This window comes from Canis lupus, chromosome 13 (genome assembly GCF_011100685.1).
Source record: "Canis lupus familiaris isolate Mischka breed German Shepherd chromosome 13, alternate assembly UU_Cfam_GSD_1.0, whole genome shotgun sequence".
Lineage (NCBI taxonomy): Eukaryota > Metazoa > Chordata > Mammalia > Carnivora > Canidae > Canis > Canis lupus.
Genome location: NC_049234.1, coordinates 1,271,423 through 1,289,591, shown reverse-complemented (window position 1 = coordinate 1,289,591; position 18,169 = coordinate 1,271,423). Strand labels below are relative to the sequence as shown.

The window sequence follows — 18,169 nt, the reverse complement described above, 5'->3', positions numbered from 1 at the left end:
TAATAAAGTAGTCACTTTCTGACCTAGACCTCTCTTAGCTATCCATTTATACTACTGTTTTTAATGTGCTATATTATAATAATTTATTTAAGTGTACAAACCCTACCTATTAGTTTGAGAAATGCTGTGGTCTTCTTGGCATTCACTATATCTAACTCATCACCTAACACACAGAAATCATTACTATATGAAAAATTAACAAAAAAAAGATAAACCTGTTTCAATATGAAAAAAGATGAGAATAAGTACAATATAGTATATTGAAGAGCACATAAAGTATCAGTTAAATTCTTAAAAGCATCATTTGATTGCTTATAAACACATAAGACTATATATCCACAGTCTCCAGAAGAATTTATTTCCACTCTTCTGCTTGAAACAGTTTTTTAATAAAAGATCTATATAACCTTCAAAATGCTTTTAACACAGAAAAGGAAATGTTTATGCTTTTTGACAACTCAATGCAACATAAAATTTGATGTATCAAAATTTTAATATTTGGTGCATGATAGAACGAAATCTGGTTGGCTATAAAAAATGTCTTCTTAGCTACACAAAGATAAAAATAAGTATCTAAGAAAATTCTAACATAATATAAAACTTATTCCCCTAAGTAACAGAAGGTAAATCTGATGTAACCAATTACAACCAGTCAAGAACCAACTGATTCTGATGAGGCTTTTGTTTCTGTTATCCAAGAAAAAGCAAACACAAAGGAAAGAAACAGTACCTTTGCCAATGATATTCTCCACTGTATACAGGTAATCCATATAAAAAGCCCCAAATCTTTGCATTCCAGCTACCTCAGTGTAGGTCTCCTGCCAACAAAGAAAAGCAAACAGAACACAAATTGTACAGAAGAGACTTCTAAGTTTAAAACCTGATAGGTACTGAGGGGGGGCACTTGACGGGACGCGCACTGGGTGTTATTCTGTATGTTGGTAAATTGAACACCAATAAAAAATAAATTTATTTTTAAAAAAACCTGATAGGTAAAGAATCAAATATACTCCTTACATAGAATGTGTATCAACTCGAAAGATTACCAAAAAAAAAAAAAAAAAAAGGGGAACAGAGGCTATCCAAAAAATTCACTTCTAAGACAGGTAATGTTAACTCTACTACAAACCACACCAAAGGACATCCGTAATTCTACTAGACATTTTGACCACTTTATCAATAATGTCTGGTTAATAACTATATGGAATAGGATAGTATACCCTTGATCTTTATCACCATCGCAAAACTGTCCAATATATATTCTCAAATATAATTAATCCTTATATATTGTTAAATATTCCAGTACTTATATAAAACAACTCAAAAACTAAAGATATACTAAAATATTCAAAATATATGCAAATATGCAGATTAAAATGGAATTCTTTATAAAAGTAAATGTAGTAAAAAGGATTAAGATTTACATTATTTATTCTATTATACTTTTTGATTTTTTATATTTACTCTATAAAACTACATTATTTTACATGAAAAATTCAAACACTAAGACACTTACCTAGTAAAATGTAAAATTCTTCATCTCTTCCCATTTACCCTATATCCAAAAGTAAATGCTAATTAAATGATAATTCTATAAGTTTCCTCCATGACTATTTTAACAGTAGGGAATGGATAAACAAACTAATTGGCTACTTAGTATATATAAGTAGAGACCTTTGTGTACTCTTCAAACTTCTCTAGATGTAGAACCTGGACTAAAATATTCTAAAGGTTTCAATAAACAACCAGCATTCAGAATGTATTACTTAAAATGAAAAATGGCAATCACAAGTATTCACACAAAGTGTCCATCCAGACACAGCTAGAAATTGGCTCAAATATATATTCTCTGACCTTATGATGAGCTGCATCCAAGATAAATTCTGCACGAGTACCATTATTTTCTGGGCTTCGGTAATCAAACAATGAATTTGTAAGGTATGTCAAACCTTTCATATTCAAATTTTCACCACAAATGAAGAAACAGGCTTCCTAAAAATAAATGCAAAATTTTTGAACAGGAGGAAAAATCATTAAACTGTTAAAGAAAATAAAACCTTGGTTTTATAATACCCATTCAGTAGTTAATAGAAATCACTACAACTTTAAGTCCTATAAAAAGACAAGGAATGCTGTCTCCATTTTCACTGCCTATCTTGGCAAAGAACATTTTACAAACCAAAAAGGAACTCCAAGTAGCTGCCATAAACAAGAAAGAAGAAACATTTATGAATTGGAAAGTATTTGGAACTACTGTCCAGGTGTTAAGTGCTACCAACTTTCTAAATTCCCCTGAGCCCTATAATTTCTTACAGGGAAAACAGTGAAGTTCCTCTCTTAAGCCAAAGATATATGTAGTCTAACAGATTTTTTGGTATGGTTAAACACTTCAATAAGCACTTCATTATCCCTGTATTCTATCCATAAAGAGGGGGGCAGAGGTAGGGAGAGAATCTGACTTACAGTTTCACTTCTATTCATATTCTCTTCAAAATCTTTAACACCCATAATTCCTTTAAGGCACAAGGCTCTGCAACCTACAAAACCAATCTGGCAATTGAAGAAAGGTTCTCCCATCATAAGGGCCTATAAGAGGGAAGGAAACATTAGAACTAAAAATTTGAATTTCATAAAAATGTTACAGACTTAAAAACATGTTATAGGCTCCCCTTGTAGAATTTCTGAATTAGTAGAAACCTCTTTAGGATTATGGCCTTTCCAAATTTAAAATAAGAAACATCATATTTCTCTCTGTATCCTCAAATCTTTGTATCCTCAATAACTGCCATCTTATGAACATTAATCCACATATACATACAAGCTCATACCAGTTAAATGAAAGACTGAAAGAATTAATGTTTCATATTATAGTAGAATCTATGTTAAAGTCATATTTATTTCAATCAATACTACTGATGACTAAAATAAAAATAAAAAACCATGAATATATTTTAAACATGACACTATGATAAAAGCCTCCATTTATTACATATTAACATATTAACTTTAAGGAACATTCAAAAAGTTTTAAATATATGTTCAATGTTGAATGATTACCTCAACGGTAGTTCCTTCTTGTTCCCAACACAGTACTTCTTTGGATTTTACTTTCTGAGGGCTATAATAACTACTCTCAGCTTGCATTTCAGTGAGCTAAGAAACAATATAAGAATATTAAGTAAGTAAAATTAGTAATAGATAGCAATAACCTGTCATTATTATGATGAATTGATGTAAACAGGGTCAACTTTAAGATTCAGGAAATTTAATTATTAAGCAGGAGAACAGGTGCAACAAAAACAGCCGTAACAGATTATCCATGCTATAACGGTTGAAAATGTTAGTCTAAGCTCAAAGAGAGAACTGAAATACCATCTTATTTTTATTTAACTTGTCTTAGCAATATTGCCTAAAAAGGGTAAAAAAAAAACCTATGTAACTAGAACAGTCTCATATAATGGTTCATATATTCTGCCAAAAATTTACATGTATTTTAACCTCAATTCATTTTATACTCCCTACACATTCAACCAGGGTTAGTTCAATCATTTCCAAAGTTTCTCCCAAATTTTTCATCAAAAAGAAAACTATGAAAAAACACAAATTCAACAAAACTTCATCTAGCTCTATGAGGGAAGTAGGTTCATAGGGATTTACTTTCAAAATATATGTCTCAGACTCATTCAATCATGTAAATACTTAACGAGTGACAGCTAGATAACAAGTACTAATCTAGATGCTGCCAAAACGCCTACCACCCCTACAACCTTCGCACGCCTGAAGCTTATAAAACATTACTTGTATGTATCTAGACAAACCTAGATAAATCATTTTTAAGAGGTAAATTTTCTAAATGCAATGTGGTATCCTGGTTTGGATCATGTTACAGATAACAACATTATGAAACTCAGTTAAAGTCTGGAATTTAACAGTAATGCACCCATGTTGGCTTCCTACTTTTGACAAATGTACTGTGATAGCATAAGATGTTAACAGAGGAACTCAGTAAGTAGTCTATGTGAACTTTCTGTACTTTGCAAGCTTTCTATAAACCTACAACTATTCCAAAATAAAGTCTTTATTTTCTCAAAGGTATTCTGCCATGTTTACTAATGAGACCCGTCCACACTCTTGTGAAATGGATACATTATTCAAACATTAAGGCAAAATCAAAGATCACATTAAAAAAAAAAAAAACAATAACTTCAGTCAAACAGAACTTACTGAACAAAAACGTTATCATTTAAACATAACTTCTTTATACTTAAAATCAACTGATTATTCTCATTTTTTGTAACAAAAATATTGTATATATAAGCCCTCATTTCTTAGATGCTTCTAGAACTGGTATACACACTGTTGTACAATTCTAAAATGCTCAAGTAAAATTCAGCATTTTAGACTTTTTTTTCAGCATTTTAAACTTGATCACCCTTCAGCTGTCTACAATTATTGTAAAGAAAAAGCAATTAATTGATTAAAAGGACTCAAATATTACAAGAAAAATCTTCAACATGATTTTTTTTAATGCTACATTTAATTTGGCATGATTTTTGTTGGATTGATATCAACTGTTCAGAATGCTAATGTAGAAACATGACCTTATTTTCTGACCAAAATATGAACCACAAATTAATTCCATACATTCTTTAAATCCAAGCTGAACAATGAATTCTAATGTTTTCCTCCTAAATTTCAACATATGTCTCTTAGAGAAACCTTAGAAACATAAATGTTCTAAATTTTTTAAAAAGATGTATAATGAGTACTGCCCTAAAAGTCTATAAAAGTTTTGTATATAAACACAAACTACTCTGATTCAATTTAATACAATTCTTCTCATCAATGAAGAGGAATATACCAAAATAATTTCAAATTCAACATAAATATGCAAAAATCACCAGAAAAGATAGAATTTTACTAGCAATCTTTAAATTCCCTCACAAACTTAGATTAAAAACAACAACTTCTGGATCATCTAAAACTGGCAATATACCATATGATTTAACTCATATGTAGGATCTAAAAAACAAACCAACAAAAAGAAGAATCAGACCGATAAATACAGAGAACAAACTGATGGTTTTAAGGGGGAATGGACAAAACAGATCAAGAAGAATGGGATATATGTAGGCTTCCGTTACAGGAAAATTAGTCATGGGAATATAAAAGGCACACCATAGGGAATATAGTCAATGACACTGTAGTAGCATTGTATGTTGACAGATGGTAGTTATACTTGTGGTTAGCTATGTTATAGCTATATACTATGTTGTACACCTGAAATAATGTAACACTGTAGGTCAACTATACTCAAAATTACACCAAGTCATAAGTGTAAGTTCTCAAAGTAAGTAGTTAATTCATGCTGCTGTTACTAAGATAATGTTTATCTTTTATCATTTAAGTCTGAATATACTTACAATTAATAGAATTACAATTATTATTGCCAAAAACATCTGTTAAATGCAGAGATGATCATATCATGAAAAAAAATTTAAATAAATTTAAAACACAAAACTGATATTATATGGAATATATATCTCGACTGTTGGCAACAGTCAAGAGAGAGTGTGTGAGCATGAGCAGAAGGGGCAGAGGGAAAGGGAGAGAAAGAATTTCAAGCAAACTCTACACTGAGCATGGTACCTGATTGGTGTCCATTCCAGGACCCTGAATTTATGACATGAGCCAAAACTAAGAGACGCTCAACCAGCTGCACCACCCAGATGCAGTTTATTATGTTTTAAAGATTTTATTGTTGTTTTTTTTTTAATTTTACAGACTGATACATATTCCTTTCATCCAAGGTGGATCAGGGAATTTCAATTATGAAATTTATAATAAAAATAATTTGTTTCATAGGCAAATTAGAAATAAGTGTAAAATATATGTATTTTTACCATTTTGCCCCAGTCTTTATTATCAAAAAAATTTTTTAATCAATCAAGTTTAACTTTTGCTAAAAACTCATTTCCTACATCTTTTAGGGTTTGTCATTATTAGAAAATACTTAATGATTTTAAATTAGAAAAGTCTTTAAAGACTATTTACTTTAAAATACTTTTAATCCACTATCTGGGGTAGTTATAAATTGTCTCCCTTTATTACTGATTGAAAAAAATTTATTTCAAGTAAACAATCCACGCCAAATTAAAAACACCATGAGAGCAAAAACTTGTTATTTTCTGTGCTACATTTCCAGTATCTAACAAGTTAACTAAATACTACGTCACAGGTTGGACCCATGAGTTTATTTCCTGCAGAAAAATGCCTCCATAATAAACCAACAAGACAAATAAAACTGAAGAATTTATTCAATAAAAGAGGATCTCAAAATTTTGGAAGATGGAAGGCAGAAGAGGAGACAGGCAGAGGATGGATGATTTATTTGATCAACGTATACCAGCAATTTCCAAGAGCTGGAGATACAAGTAGCTATTTTATTTTTTTTTTAATGGGATACGCTTTTATTTTTTTTTAATTTTTTATTTATTTATGATAGTCACAGAGAGAGAAAGAGAGAGAGGCAGAGACACAGGCAGAGGGAGAAGCAGGCTCCATGCACCGGGAGCCCGACGTGGGATTCGATCCCGGGTCTCCAGGACCGCGCCCTGGGCCAAAGGCAGGCGCAAAACCGCTGCGCCACCCAGGGATCCCGTCTGTTTTAAAAATTACTTACTGAGTTTGGTGTACTACCAAAAAAAAACAAAAAACAAACAAAAAAAACTACCCACCATTTTCTGAAAAGGTTTTCTTTCATCTACTAAAGGACATTTGGTTTGTTTCAACTTTTTTAAGGGTTTTGTTTGTTTTTTTAAGTAATCTCTACACTAAACGTGGGGCTCTAACCTACTCCAAGCTGAAGAGTCGCATGCTCTACACCAACTGAGATCCTGACTCCAGGATCGCGCCCTGGGCCAAAGGCAGGCACCAAACCACTGAGCCACCCAGGGATCCCCATATACATCTATTTAAGTACAGTTTAATTCCTCTGAGTATGCACCTATAGTGGAAATGCTAAGTCACTTGATCGTAAGTTTAACATTTCAAGGAACCACCAAACTTTTTTCCACAGTGACTGTGCCACTTTACTTTCCCACCAGTGTTCCCATTTGCTTTTAATCAACTCCAACTAAGATCCCACTACTGTCAAATTACTGCTCTAGTCAAGATCACCAACAATTCCCACAATGCCAAATCTAATAATCCATTCTCACAAATGACCTACTTTGTCAACTTTAAAACGTTTATGGCACTCAGCTTCCAAATAGACACTCTTGGTTTTCTGCCTAACTTATTTTCAGTTTCCCACACTATTTCTGCCTTTTCTTTCCAAATCATTAACATCACTGTACCCCAGAGCTTGGCCCTAGAACCTCTTCTTTCTTTGTATCTATACTGATTCCAATCTTAATAAAATCTTGACTCTCAAATCTTATGCCCAGACCAAACTTCTAATCTGAATTCTAAATTCATTAATCCAACCCAACAGCTCTACTTGAATATATAGTGGGCATCTTAAATTTGTCCAAAACCAAACTCCCGATTCTATCTCAAACCTAATCCTCTTACAGTCTTCCTCATGCCAAAAAATCAGAACTCAATTATTCTAGTTGCTCAAGCACCATCTCTGGATCCTCTTCACTTACATCTCACAATAAAATCAAGAAACACTGTCCTCTTGACCTTCAAAACACATCCAAAATACAGTTACATTTCACCACCTCCCCTGCCTATCATCCTAGTCCAAGCTATCATTATCTTCTGCTTGAAAATTTTTATCCTGTCTGATCTTATTTCTGCTTTCGCCCCCTATAATCTATTCTCAACACAGCAACCAGAGTGATGCCGTTTAAAATATAACTCAGATCATCCTGTAACCACTATGCTATAAATTGTCCAAAAACTTCCCAACCTCTTCAGGACTAATGACAAAGTCCCCAACCTAAAATGACCTAGACAGTTTTACAATTTATGGATCTCTCCCCAACCCCATCACCTCTCTGACCTGATTTTATACTACTTCGATTTTAGCCCACTTTGCTGTGGCTGAACTGGCTTCCTTACTATTCCTTGAACTTTTAGAGTCTTTTGCTATTCTTCGAATATTCTTTCCTACTAATTCACAAAGCTTCCTCTTTCATGAGTCTTTGCTTAAAGATCTCCTTCCCATTAAAGCTTTCCCTGATCACCCAATAGTAAATTGCATAATCCCTTCCTATCTATGGACACCTTCACTATTCCTCTTCTGTATTTGTTCTACATAACCCTTATTATAAATGGGTATACTATACAGCCTATTCGCTTATAGTGACAATTTATACTTTTTTTTGACAATTTATACTTTAAGAGGCAGGGATATATATGTCATCTGTTCAATGGGTAACCTTAAAGACAAAACAGTGCCTGGCACATAGGAGGCATTAGTATCTACTTGTTGAATGAATTAGATACTGTTTAAGGGCATTACATGTGTGATAACACTATTATAAAAAGCCAAGAGGGGTGCTTGGGTGGCTTAATCAGTTAGGAGTCTGCCTTAGGCTCAAGGAATGATGCCAAGGTCTTGAGACTGAGTCCCACCTCGGACTCTGCTCATCAGGGAGCCTTCTCTATCCCCATGCCACTCCCCCTGCTTATGTTCTCTTTCTTTCTGTCAAATAAATAAAATCTTTAAAAATAATAAAAAGTAAAAATAAAAGCTATGAAATAAACACTCAAAATTAACTTTAAGCTATATCTGTCAAATAAGACAATATATGCTCAAAGAACACACACGGGATGCCAAAATAATAAGAATTTTCTATTTCTTAAAATAAAGGGTATTCCTAATTCAAAGGGATACATGCATCCCTATGCTGATTGCACAATTTTACAATAGTCAAATTATGGAAGCAGTTTAAGTGTTCATTGACTGATGAATAGATAAAGAAGATATGGGGTGTGTGTGTGTGTGTGTGTGTATACACAACTGAGTATTCAGCCATAAAAAAGAATGAAATCTTGCCGTTTGTAATGACATGAATAAAGCTAGAGGGTATAATGCTAAGTGAAATAAGCCAGTCAGAGATTTCACTCATGTGGATTTTAAGCCACATATAGTGAACAAACAACAAAGGTGAGGGAAGACAGAGAGACAAACCAAAAAAACCAGACTCTTAACTATAGAGAAAAACTGATGGTTTGGGAGGGTGGGGGGATGGGTTAAATAGGTGATAAGGATTAAAGAGTACACTTGTCATGAGCACCAGATGTTGTATGGAAGTGTTCAATCACTATATTGTATACCCGAAACTAATGTAACACTGTATGTTATATTGGTTTGTTTTAACTGGAATTAAAAACTTACCATAAAAATATTAAAGTGTTCATTCTACTGTTCTTTAAAAGGAAAATACCTATTATATAATCTCTTTCGACTATATACTTTACATGTTTGTCAAATAAGAAAGGAGTCAAAGCCTGTGAAACACTGCTGAAAAAAAACAAGTTAAATGAGGATATAGAAAAGAAATAGGACTATCTTGTAGAGTGAAAGAGGTGAGGAAAGAGTGAAATTTTATATAAACAGTCCTTTAAAGAAATTTTGTAATGAAAGAAAGCCAGAGATGAAACAGTAACTGGAGGTATATACGAATTCATGGGAGAGATTTTTTAATAGAAATATAAAGAGATCTCTAAATGCCAATTTAAAGATTCAGTGGGAGGAGAAACTGATTTCCAAGAAACTGATTTAAAAAAAAGAGAAGGCTTTAAGAAGATAGAAAAAGATCAAAATTCAGAGTCAGATGAGGGAACATAATTTTATGAAATAAAGACTGCAGGGATCCCTGGGTGGCTCAGCAGTTTAGCGCCTGCCTCTGGCCCAGGGCGTGATCCTGGAGTCCCGGGATCGAGTCCCGAATCAGGCTCCCTGCATGGAGCCTACTTCTCCCTCTGCCTGTGTCTCTGCCTCTCTCTCTCTCTCTCTCTCTCTCTCTCTCTCTCTCTGTGTCTCTCATAAATAAATAAATAAAATCTTAAAAAAAAAAAGAAAGACCTCTCTCTCTCTGTGTGTCTCTCATAAATAAATAAATAAAATCTAGAAAGAAAGAAAGAAAGAAAGAAAGAAAGAAAGAAAGAAAGAAAGAAAGAAAGAAAGATTGCTAGACTATCTTACATCTACCAAGTATAAAACAAACTTCAAATCAGATCCTTCCTAGAAATCAAAATTTATACATTAAAGGTAAAATAGACAAGAAAGAGGAAACCTACTTTGAAAGTCACCGTTGCCTTTGTACAATAAAATCCTATAGACACAATAGGATCCCTCAAAGTCTGTGCTTTTTGCTGATGCATGGCTGATGTAGGATCATTCCCAAGGAAGTCTTCCTCGCTATCATCGTAACTCACAATTGCAGGCACGAATGACCAGGCCCACGATACCCATCCCTGTGGCTGTTCATCTTCTTGCTGTGAATATAGCTCTTGGCCTTTGTACTGAGCAGTATACTGCATATCTATTCTTGTTTCATCTTCAGAACCTATCAAAATAAAGTCATTTTAAATAAATCAAGACAATTTAAAATTAAGAATGTAAATTCTGTAACACATCCTTCTTTCCACATATAAATCATACACAAATTATACGATGGCTATTATTATTTGAAACCAATAATTTAGCATTACTACTTTCAAGTTTGTTGGTTTAAGATATTTCATTTATTTGACAGAGAGAGAAAGCACGAGAGCATTCACTCAAGAGAACACATGCAGGAGAAAGTGACAGAGAGGGAGAAGCAGGCTCCCTGCTGAGCAAGGAGCTCCATCTCAGGACCCCAGGATCGTAACCTGAGCCTAAGGCAGACATGAACTCACTGAGCCACCCAGACACCCCACTACTTTCAAGTTTCTACATGTTGTACTATGCTAATCCCCATTCATAGTTCATAATTCATATTATATATGGCATAATTAATCATATAATTTTAAATGTATTAGCTAAATATAAAGAATAAATTCATTCTTTAGCATTCCACTAATTAAAAACTTCCTCCTCAAAATAAGGCAAAGTAGCGAAAAACTGACTTTTCTCAGAAACATAGTATTAAACTCTGGGAAACAAACTAGGGGTGGTGGAAGGGGAGGTGGGCGGGGGGGGTGGGGGTCACTGGGTGACAGGCACTGAGGTGGGCACTTGACGGGATGAGCACTGGGTATTATTCTATATGTTGGCAAATTGAACACCAATAAAAAATAAATTTATAAAAAAAAGAAAAAAGAAAAAAGAAACACAGTATCAGAAATATCCAAGAAAAGTTCTTTATTTCCTGATATACCCAATAAAAACATCAAGCACTCCTAGGCAAAATGCACCCCCGCCCCCGCAAAAAAAGAACTATTCCTAAAGGCAGAAGTAAATATTATAATAGAATCATACATACATAAAGCTAAACAAAATAGTATTGTTGGTGATTCTTATTACTACGAATGTAAATTAGTACCCTTCCTACTCTACATATGAAAAAATTATAGCAAAGAACTTTCACTAAGTTAGAAATTGGCACAGGATCTAGATTTCAACCATTCCAACTCATTCCATTTTTATTTATTTATTTTAAAGATTTTTTTTTTATTTTTTATGATGGAGAGAGAGAGAGAGAGAGAGGCAGAGACACAGGCAGAGGGAGAAGCAGGCTCCATGCACCGGGAGCCCAACGTGGGATTCGATCCCGGGTCTCCAGGACTGCGCCCTGGGCCAAAGGCAGGCGCCAAACCGCTGCGCCACCCAGGGATCCCCGGCTCATTCCATTTTTATAAGACAAACTGCATCAAAGCCCTTTAACATTATCCTAACAACACCAACAAAAAACAAGTACCATGGAATGTAGAAAAAAAATTACTTTTTAGGAAATTCATGGTATAAGCAGTCTCCAGCAGATTTCAGCATATCTACTTTTCAGTGATAAAACTATAATATATATACTCCAGTAAGTATCATCTTCATTCAGATCTACTTATAGGATTTCTGCCTAGAACAACTTCGTAACTTTTAAAAACCTTATGACAGGAGACTCCTGGAATATCCTATATGTATAGTTCATGACCATTTACCTTAGTTCATCTGGGAAGGAAATACTAGTATAACCTAGTATCAAGTATCAAGAAACTTTAGCCATTTTACTTCAAAATAAATTATAAAAGTTAAAATCTAGAAAACATTTTATATAATCTTTTTATCTTGCTGTTTAACCATAAACATTTTATCAGTTTCTATTGGGGAATGAATAAAACCTGTTACCAATGCCCCAGGTAAGACTTCAAACTGAACATCAATGAATATCATCTTGGTCATAAAACAAGTCAGGCCACCTCTATCCAGGAAGAAGTGACCAGGCTGACTCTAGAGAGCTGGACTCTTGACATCTGTTGTCTAAATCATTAAAATAGAGGCACCTGGGGGGCTCAGAGATTGAGCATCTGCCTTTGGCTCAGGTTGTGATACCAGGGTCCTGGTATTAAGTCCCACATGGGGCTCCCTGCAGGGAGCCTGCTTCTCCCTCTGCCTATGTCTCTGCCTCTCTCTCTCTATCTCTCTCTCTCTCATAAATAAAAATAAACCAGTGAAACAGAAGTACTCACTGCTTGATCTTGTGAAGAAAACAAAAAAATCACTAGCAACCAGCCACTATAATTCATACTTAATTAAAAATTAAGAGGGATTTTGATGAAAGACGCTTCTGAAGTTTCAAATCTCTTGCTCACCTCCCTTGCAGAAAGAAAAATTAGAGCCTTGAAAAGAAAAAAAGCATCTCCCTAATCTGTGGTTAGAACTTCCTAAAATATTCTTTTCCTTCAGAACAGTGCATCTTAACCTGGGACCCTTTGATAGAATTCAGGAACTTCATGAATTTCAATGGAAAAAATAAAGTGTTTAAATGTAGCACTTTTAATTATGAATGTAGCTAACAAACTGCAGTTGCATAGCTTAATTATAAATATAAGTAACAAATCACAGTTGTATCACCATCAACTGTAACGCCTACAAAAATCAGAAAGGCAGTTGTAAAGCTATCTCAAAATACCATTTACACACATTACTACTTTGAAATTATGATAGCTATTAGACTTCTTGCTAATTATCATTATTTAATGTATTGACATAGAAGCACATATTAAAAAAAATACAGGAAATAATGGTTTTCAGACACTAGGTATCAGGCAGTTAAACCAGTGAGTCCTGAGAGATGGGAAACAAAAAAAAAAAAAAAAAAAAAAAAAGGTGTATGCTTGCCCCATCTTACGGCCTGGAAGGATTTCTAAGCCAGGGTCAAGAAGGAGAGAATCCAAGCACAGTAGTCTCCTAAGAAGAAAGAATAATGAGTCCAGGGGCTACAGTTTGCTGCGAAAGTACCAAACAAGAAAAACCTGTTCAGAGAGAGAGCTCCTCCTAGCTGCAGAGGGTCCCTCCCACTCCAGGTCTCAGGTAAGTAATACTCAATTTCATGCAAGGAAACTATTGAGGCCACTAAAAGAACCACCAGAAAAAAGCCAAGAAAACAACCCTCAAGACTTACACAAAATTGGGACTAGTTTGTGATCTCACCAGAAAGAAAGAAAAAACCTTTCATTCATTAGGCATCAAGAAAGTACTCAAAAGGCTGCGTCACTGGTGAGACAAAACTGGCCTTAAGCTAATGGTGGCTCTGATCCCAACTAAAAAAACATTTAAAGTAAGACAAGTGAATTAAATTATTTCCAAGTAACTTAACTTTTTGCTATATACAAATATATCTGGCACCCAACAAGATAAAACCCACAATGTATGGCATCAAATTAAAAATTATCACACATGCTCCCTATCAAAATACCATGGACTTTCTTCAGAGAGTTAGAACAAATTATTTTAAGATTTGTGTGGAATCAGAAAAGACCCCGAATAGCCAGGGGAACTTTAAAAAAGAAAACCATATCTGGGGGCATCACAATGCCAGATTTCAGGGTGTACTACAAAGCTGTGGTCATCAAGACAGGGTGGTACTGGCACAAAAACAGACACATAGATCAGTGGAACAGAATAGAGAACCCAGAAGTGGACCCTGAACTTTATGGTCAACTAATATTCGATAAAGGAGGAAAGACTATCCATTGGAAGAAAGACAGTCTCTTCAATAAATGGTGCTGGGAAAATTGCACATCCACATGCAGAAGAATGAAACTAGACCACTCTCTTTCACCATACACAAAGATAAACTCAAAATGGATGAAAGATCTAAATGTGAGACAAGATTCCATCAAAATCCTAGAAAAGAACACAGGCAACACCCTTTTTGAACTCGGCCACAGTAACTTCTTGCAAGATACATCCACGAAGGCAAAAGAAACAAAAGCAAAAATGAACTATTGGGACTTCATCAAGATAAGAAGCTTTTGCACAGCAAAGGATACAGTCAACAAAACTCAAAGACAACCTACAGAATGGGAGAAGATATTTGCAAATGACATATCAGATAAAGGGCTAGTTTCCAAGATCTATAAAGAACTTATTAAACTCAACACCAAAGAAACAAACAATCCAATCATGAAATGGGCAAAAGACATGAAGAGAAATCTCACAGAGGAAGACATAGACATGGCCAACATGCATATGAGAAAATGCTCTGCATCACTTGCCATCAGGGAAATACAAATCAAAACCACAATGAGATCCCACCTCACACCAGTGAGAATGGGGAAAATTAACAAGGCAGGAAACAACAAATGTTGGAGAGGATGCGGAGAAAAGGGAACCCTCTTACACTGTTGGTGGGAATGTGAACTGGTGCACCCACTCTGGAAAACTGTGTGGAGGTTCCTCAAACAGTTAAAAATATACCTGCCCTACGACCCAACAATTGCACTATTGGGGATTTACCCCAAAGATACAGATGCAATGAAACGCCGGGACACCTGCACCCCGATGTTTCTAGCAGCAATGGCCACGATAGCCAAACTGTGGAAGGAGCCTCGGTGTCCAACGGAAGATGTGGTTTATGTATACAATGGAATATTACTCAGCTATTAGAAATGACAAATACCCACCATTTGCTTCAACGTGGATGGAACTGGAGGGTATTATGCTGAGTGAAGTAAGTCAGTCGGAGAAGGACAAACATTATATGTTCTCATTCATTTGGGGAATATAAATAATAGTGAAAGGGAATATAAGGGAAGGGAGAAGAAATGTGTGGGCAATATCAGAAAGGGAGACAGAACGTAAAGACTGCTAACTCTGGGAAACGAACTAGGGGTGGTAGAAGGGGAGGAGGGCGGGGGGTGGGAGTGAATGGGTGACGGGCACTGGGGGTTATTCTGTATGTTAGTAAATTGAACACCAATAAAAAATTTAAAAAAAAAGAAAATTAAAAAAAAACACAAAAAAAAAACAAAAAAAAATTATCACACATGCAAAAAAGAAAATATATAAAACACAGATTAGGAAAAAAGTCATACAGAAAGATGACACAGCTTAGTATTTCTAAACACAGACATTGAGACAGCTATATAAATACTTAAAGTATTTAAGAAAGCATAAATGAGAAGAAATATGAAAGATAAATTTTTTAACAATACAAATTCTAAAGATGAAAAACACAGTATCTGAGCTGAAATATAAACTGTGATTAACAGCAGATTAGATACAGAAGATTAGTGAGCCAGAGCAGAAACAGAAATGCTCAATAATCAACAAAATAAAAAGAAAAATAAGAATGAACAGAGTAGCAGAGAGCTCTGGTGAACTTCACACAGCCTAATATTCATGTAATTAGAGTCTCCATAGGAGAGAGAACTGAAAAAGATAATTTAAGAAATAATGCCCATAAATTTTCTAAGTACGCAGGAAAACTACAAACCCACGGACATAAAAACCTTAATGTATTCCAAACACAACATGAAGAAAGGATACCATGGCATACTGAAACCAAGATGCTTAAAACCTTTTGAGAAGAGGTTCATAGACTGTACCAGAGTGGCAAAGGAATCCACAGTACTCACAATAAAAGGATCTATGCTTTAGATAGATGAGAAAACTAATTCTGACTATTCTGCAAGCAAATAGACTTGTTTTCTTCCTTTTATTTATTTTTTTAAAGATTTTATTTATTTATTCATGATAAGCCTAGAGAGAGAGAGAGAGAGAAGTAGAGACACAGGCAGAGGGAGAAGCAAGCTCCATGCCAGGAGCCTGATGCAGGACTCGATCCCAGGACTCCAGGACCGTGCCCTGGGCCAAAGGCAGGCGCTAAACCGCTAAGCCACCAGGGATCCCCCTTTTTCTTCCTTTTATAACATAGAAGAAAAACCTAGTCATTCTTAGACGACAGAATGAAACAATTATAAAACAAAAATTTGAAATCTACATTTAGTCAAAATTTAACACTCTAGACATTAAGGAGGGCACATGATGCAATGAGCACTGGATACTACATAAAACTGATGAATCACTGACCTCTACCTATGAAACCAATAACAAATGTTAATTAACTGAATTTAAATAAAATTAAAAACTAAAATTCTGCTCCAGAAATCTACTCAAAAATGAGTTAGTCAAGTCACAAGCCACAAAAAATATTCCTAAAACAGGTACGTAACAAAGGACTTGAATCAATTACATATTACAAAAATTACAAATCAGTAATGAAAACCAACAAAGGTTTAAAAATAACCAATGTTTAACGCACTCTTCACAACGGTAAATATATATTAATGGTCAATAACCACATGAAAAACTTCAAAATAACTGCCCATCTATGAAATGCAAATTAAAACCACAAGGAAATATAACATATCCACCAAAATGGCAAAAAGTTAAAAAAAAAAAAAAAAGATAACACCAAATGCTGGCAAAGATGTGGAACAAGTGGAACTCTCATACAATGTTGTGGGAATGTCAATGGCACACCTGGCACTACCTCAACATACAATTCCACTGTTAGGTATCTACCGAAGAGAAAGCATACCACATGTCTACAAGAGATTTGTAGAAGAATGTCCCAGACACCTTTACTTATAATAGCCAAAACTGGAAACAGCCCAAATACCCATCAACATGAGAATGGCTAAAATAAACTATGGCATATTCATACCATGTATCTAGCAATAATATATGCAACAACACAGATGAATCTCCAAAATATTATACCTTCAGGGCAGTGAAAATACTCTGTATGAAACTGTAATTATGGACATATATCATTACACATTTGCCAAAACCCAGAGAACGTAAAATAGCAAGAGTGAACCATAACGTAAACTATGGACCCTGGGTAACAATGATGTATCAAAGTAGTTGCATCAATTGTAGTACATGTGTTATGTACTACATCCCATGTAGGATGTTGATAACAGGAGGAGGCTATGCATGTTTGATGGTGGGGAGTATATGGGAAACCTCTGTACATACCCTTTGATTTGGCGGTGAACCTTAAAACTGCTCAAAAAAAAGTCTTAATAATTAAAAGTAAAAAAGAATATTATGCTTAATGAAAGAATCCTTTCACAAGAGTTTATACTGTATGATCTGATTTATATGAAATCCTAGAATCAACAGAACTTTTTCAAATTCAGTCTTTTCCTGAGGGGAAATGGAATGGGGTGTTGAATGATTAGAAAGGGGCAAAAGAGAACTTTTTGGAGATACTGATAACCTGTATCTTGAGGAATGTTCTACATCACACAGGTGTACACACTTCTCAAAGCTCAAATAGTATATTTAAGATTCATGCAGTTCACTTTGCAAATTACACCCTCGAAAAAATAAAAACCATTAATTAACACTAGTTAACAATATGCTTTCGAAGTCAGAAATATTGTTGAACTGAAGAAAGAAGTTAAATGAACAGCTATGTGCTAAAGCAAATTAACAAACATTAAGTGCAGAATCTAGATGATGAGTATATGGGCGTCTACCATATAATACTCTGTTTTTCTATATATTTGAAGTTTGTCATAATAGCATGTTAAAAAAAAAAAACAGCACCTTCTAGTGCTAGGCTTTCTTCTAGGTGTTAGATACTATTCCTGTTTCAGGAGTTGTCTAACAGGAATTCACTCTCCAGTGTGAAATAAAGGTATATCACACATAGATTTATTAATGTTATTTCCCTAAGCTTTTAAGGTGATAATAGTTTTTAATAAGCTATAATTT

The 18,169-nt window shown here is 34.5% G+C and overlaps 1 protein-coding gene across 14 annotated transcripts in view; it reads right to left on the bottom strand.

The window, feature by feature from the left end:
- VPS13B (vacuolar protein sorting 13 homolog B) overlaps positions 1-18,169 on the bottom strand; it is a 734,128-nt gene that overhangs the window by 655,342 nt on the left and 60,617 nt on the right. For all 14 annotated transcript variants that reach the window (XR_005368417.1, XM_038555171.1, XM_038555170.1 and 11 more), the window contains 5 exons: positions 10,258-10,526; positions 3,058-3,153; positions 2,464-2,586; positions 1,855-1,992; positions 731-818 (listed from right to left, as the gene is read on the bottom strand). Coding sequence is in view for 13 of the 14 variants with exons in the window: in XM_038555171.1 (XP_038411099.1) it covers positions 731-818; positions 1,855-1,992; positions 2,464-2,586; positions 3,058-3,153; positions 10,258-10,526 (714 nt within the window). In the remaining variant the exon portion in view is untranslated. The remainder of the gene's footprint in view (positions 1-730; positions 819-1,854; positions 1,993-2,463; positions 2,587-3,057; positions 3,154-10,257; positions 10,527-18,169) is intronic.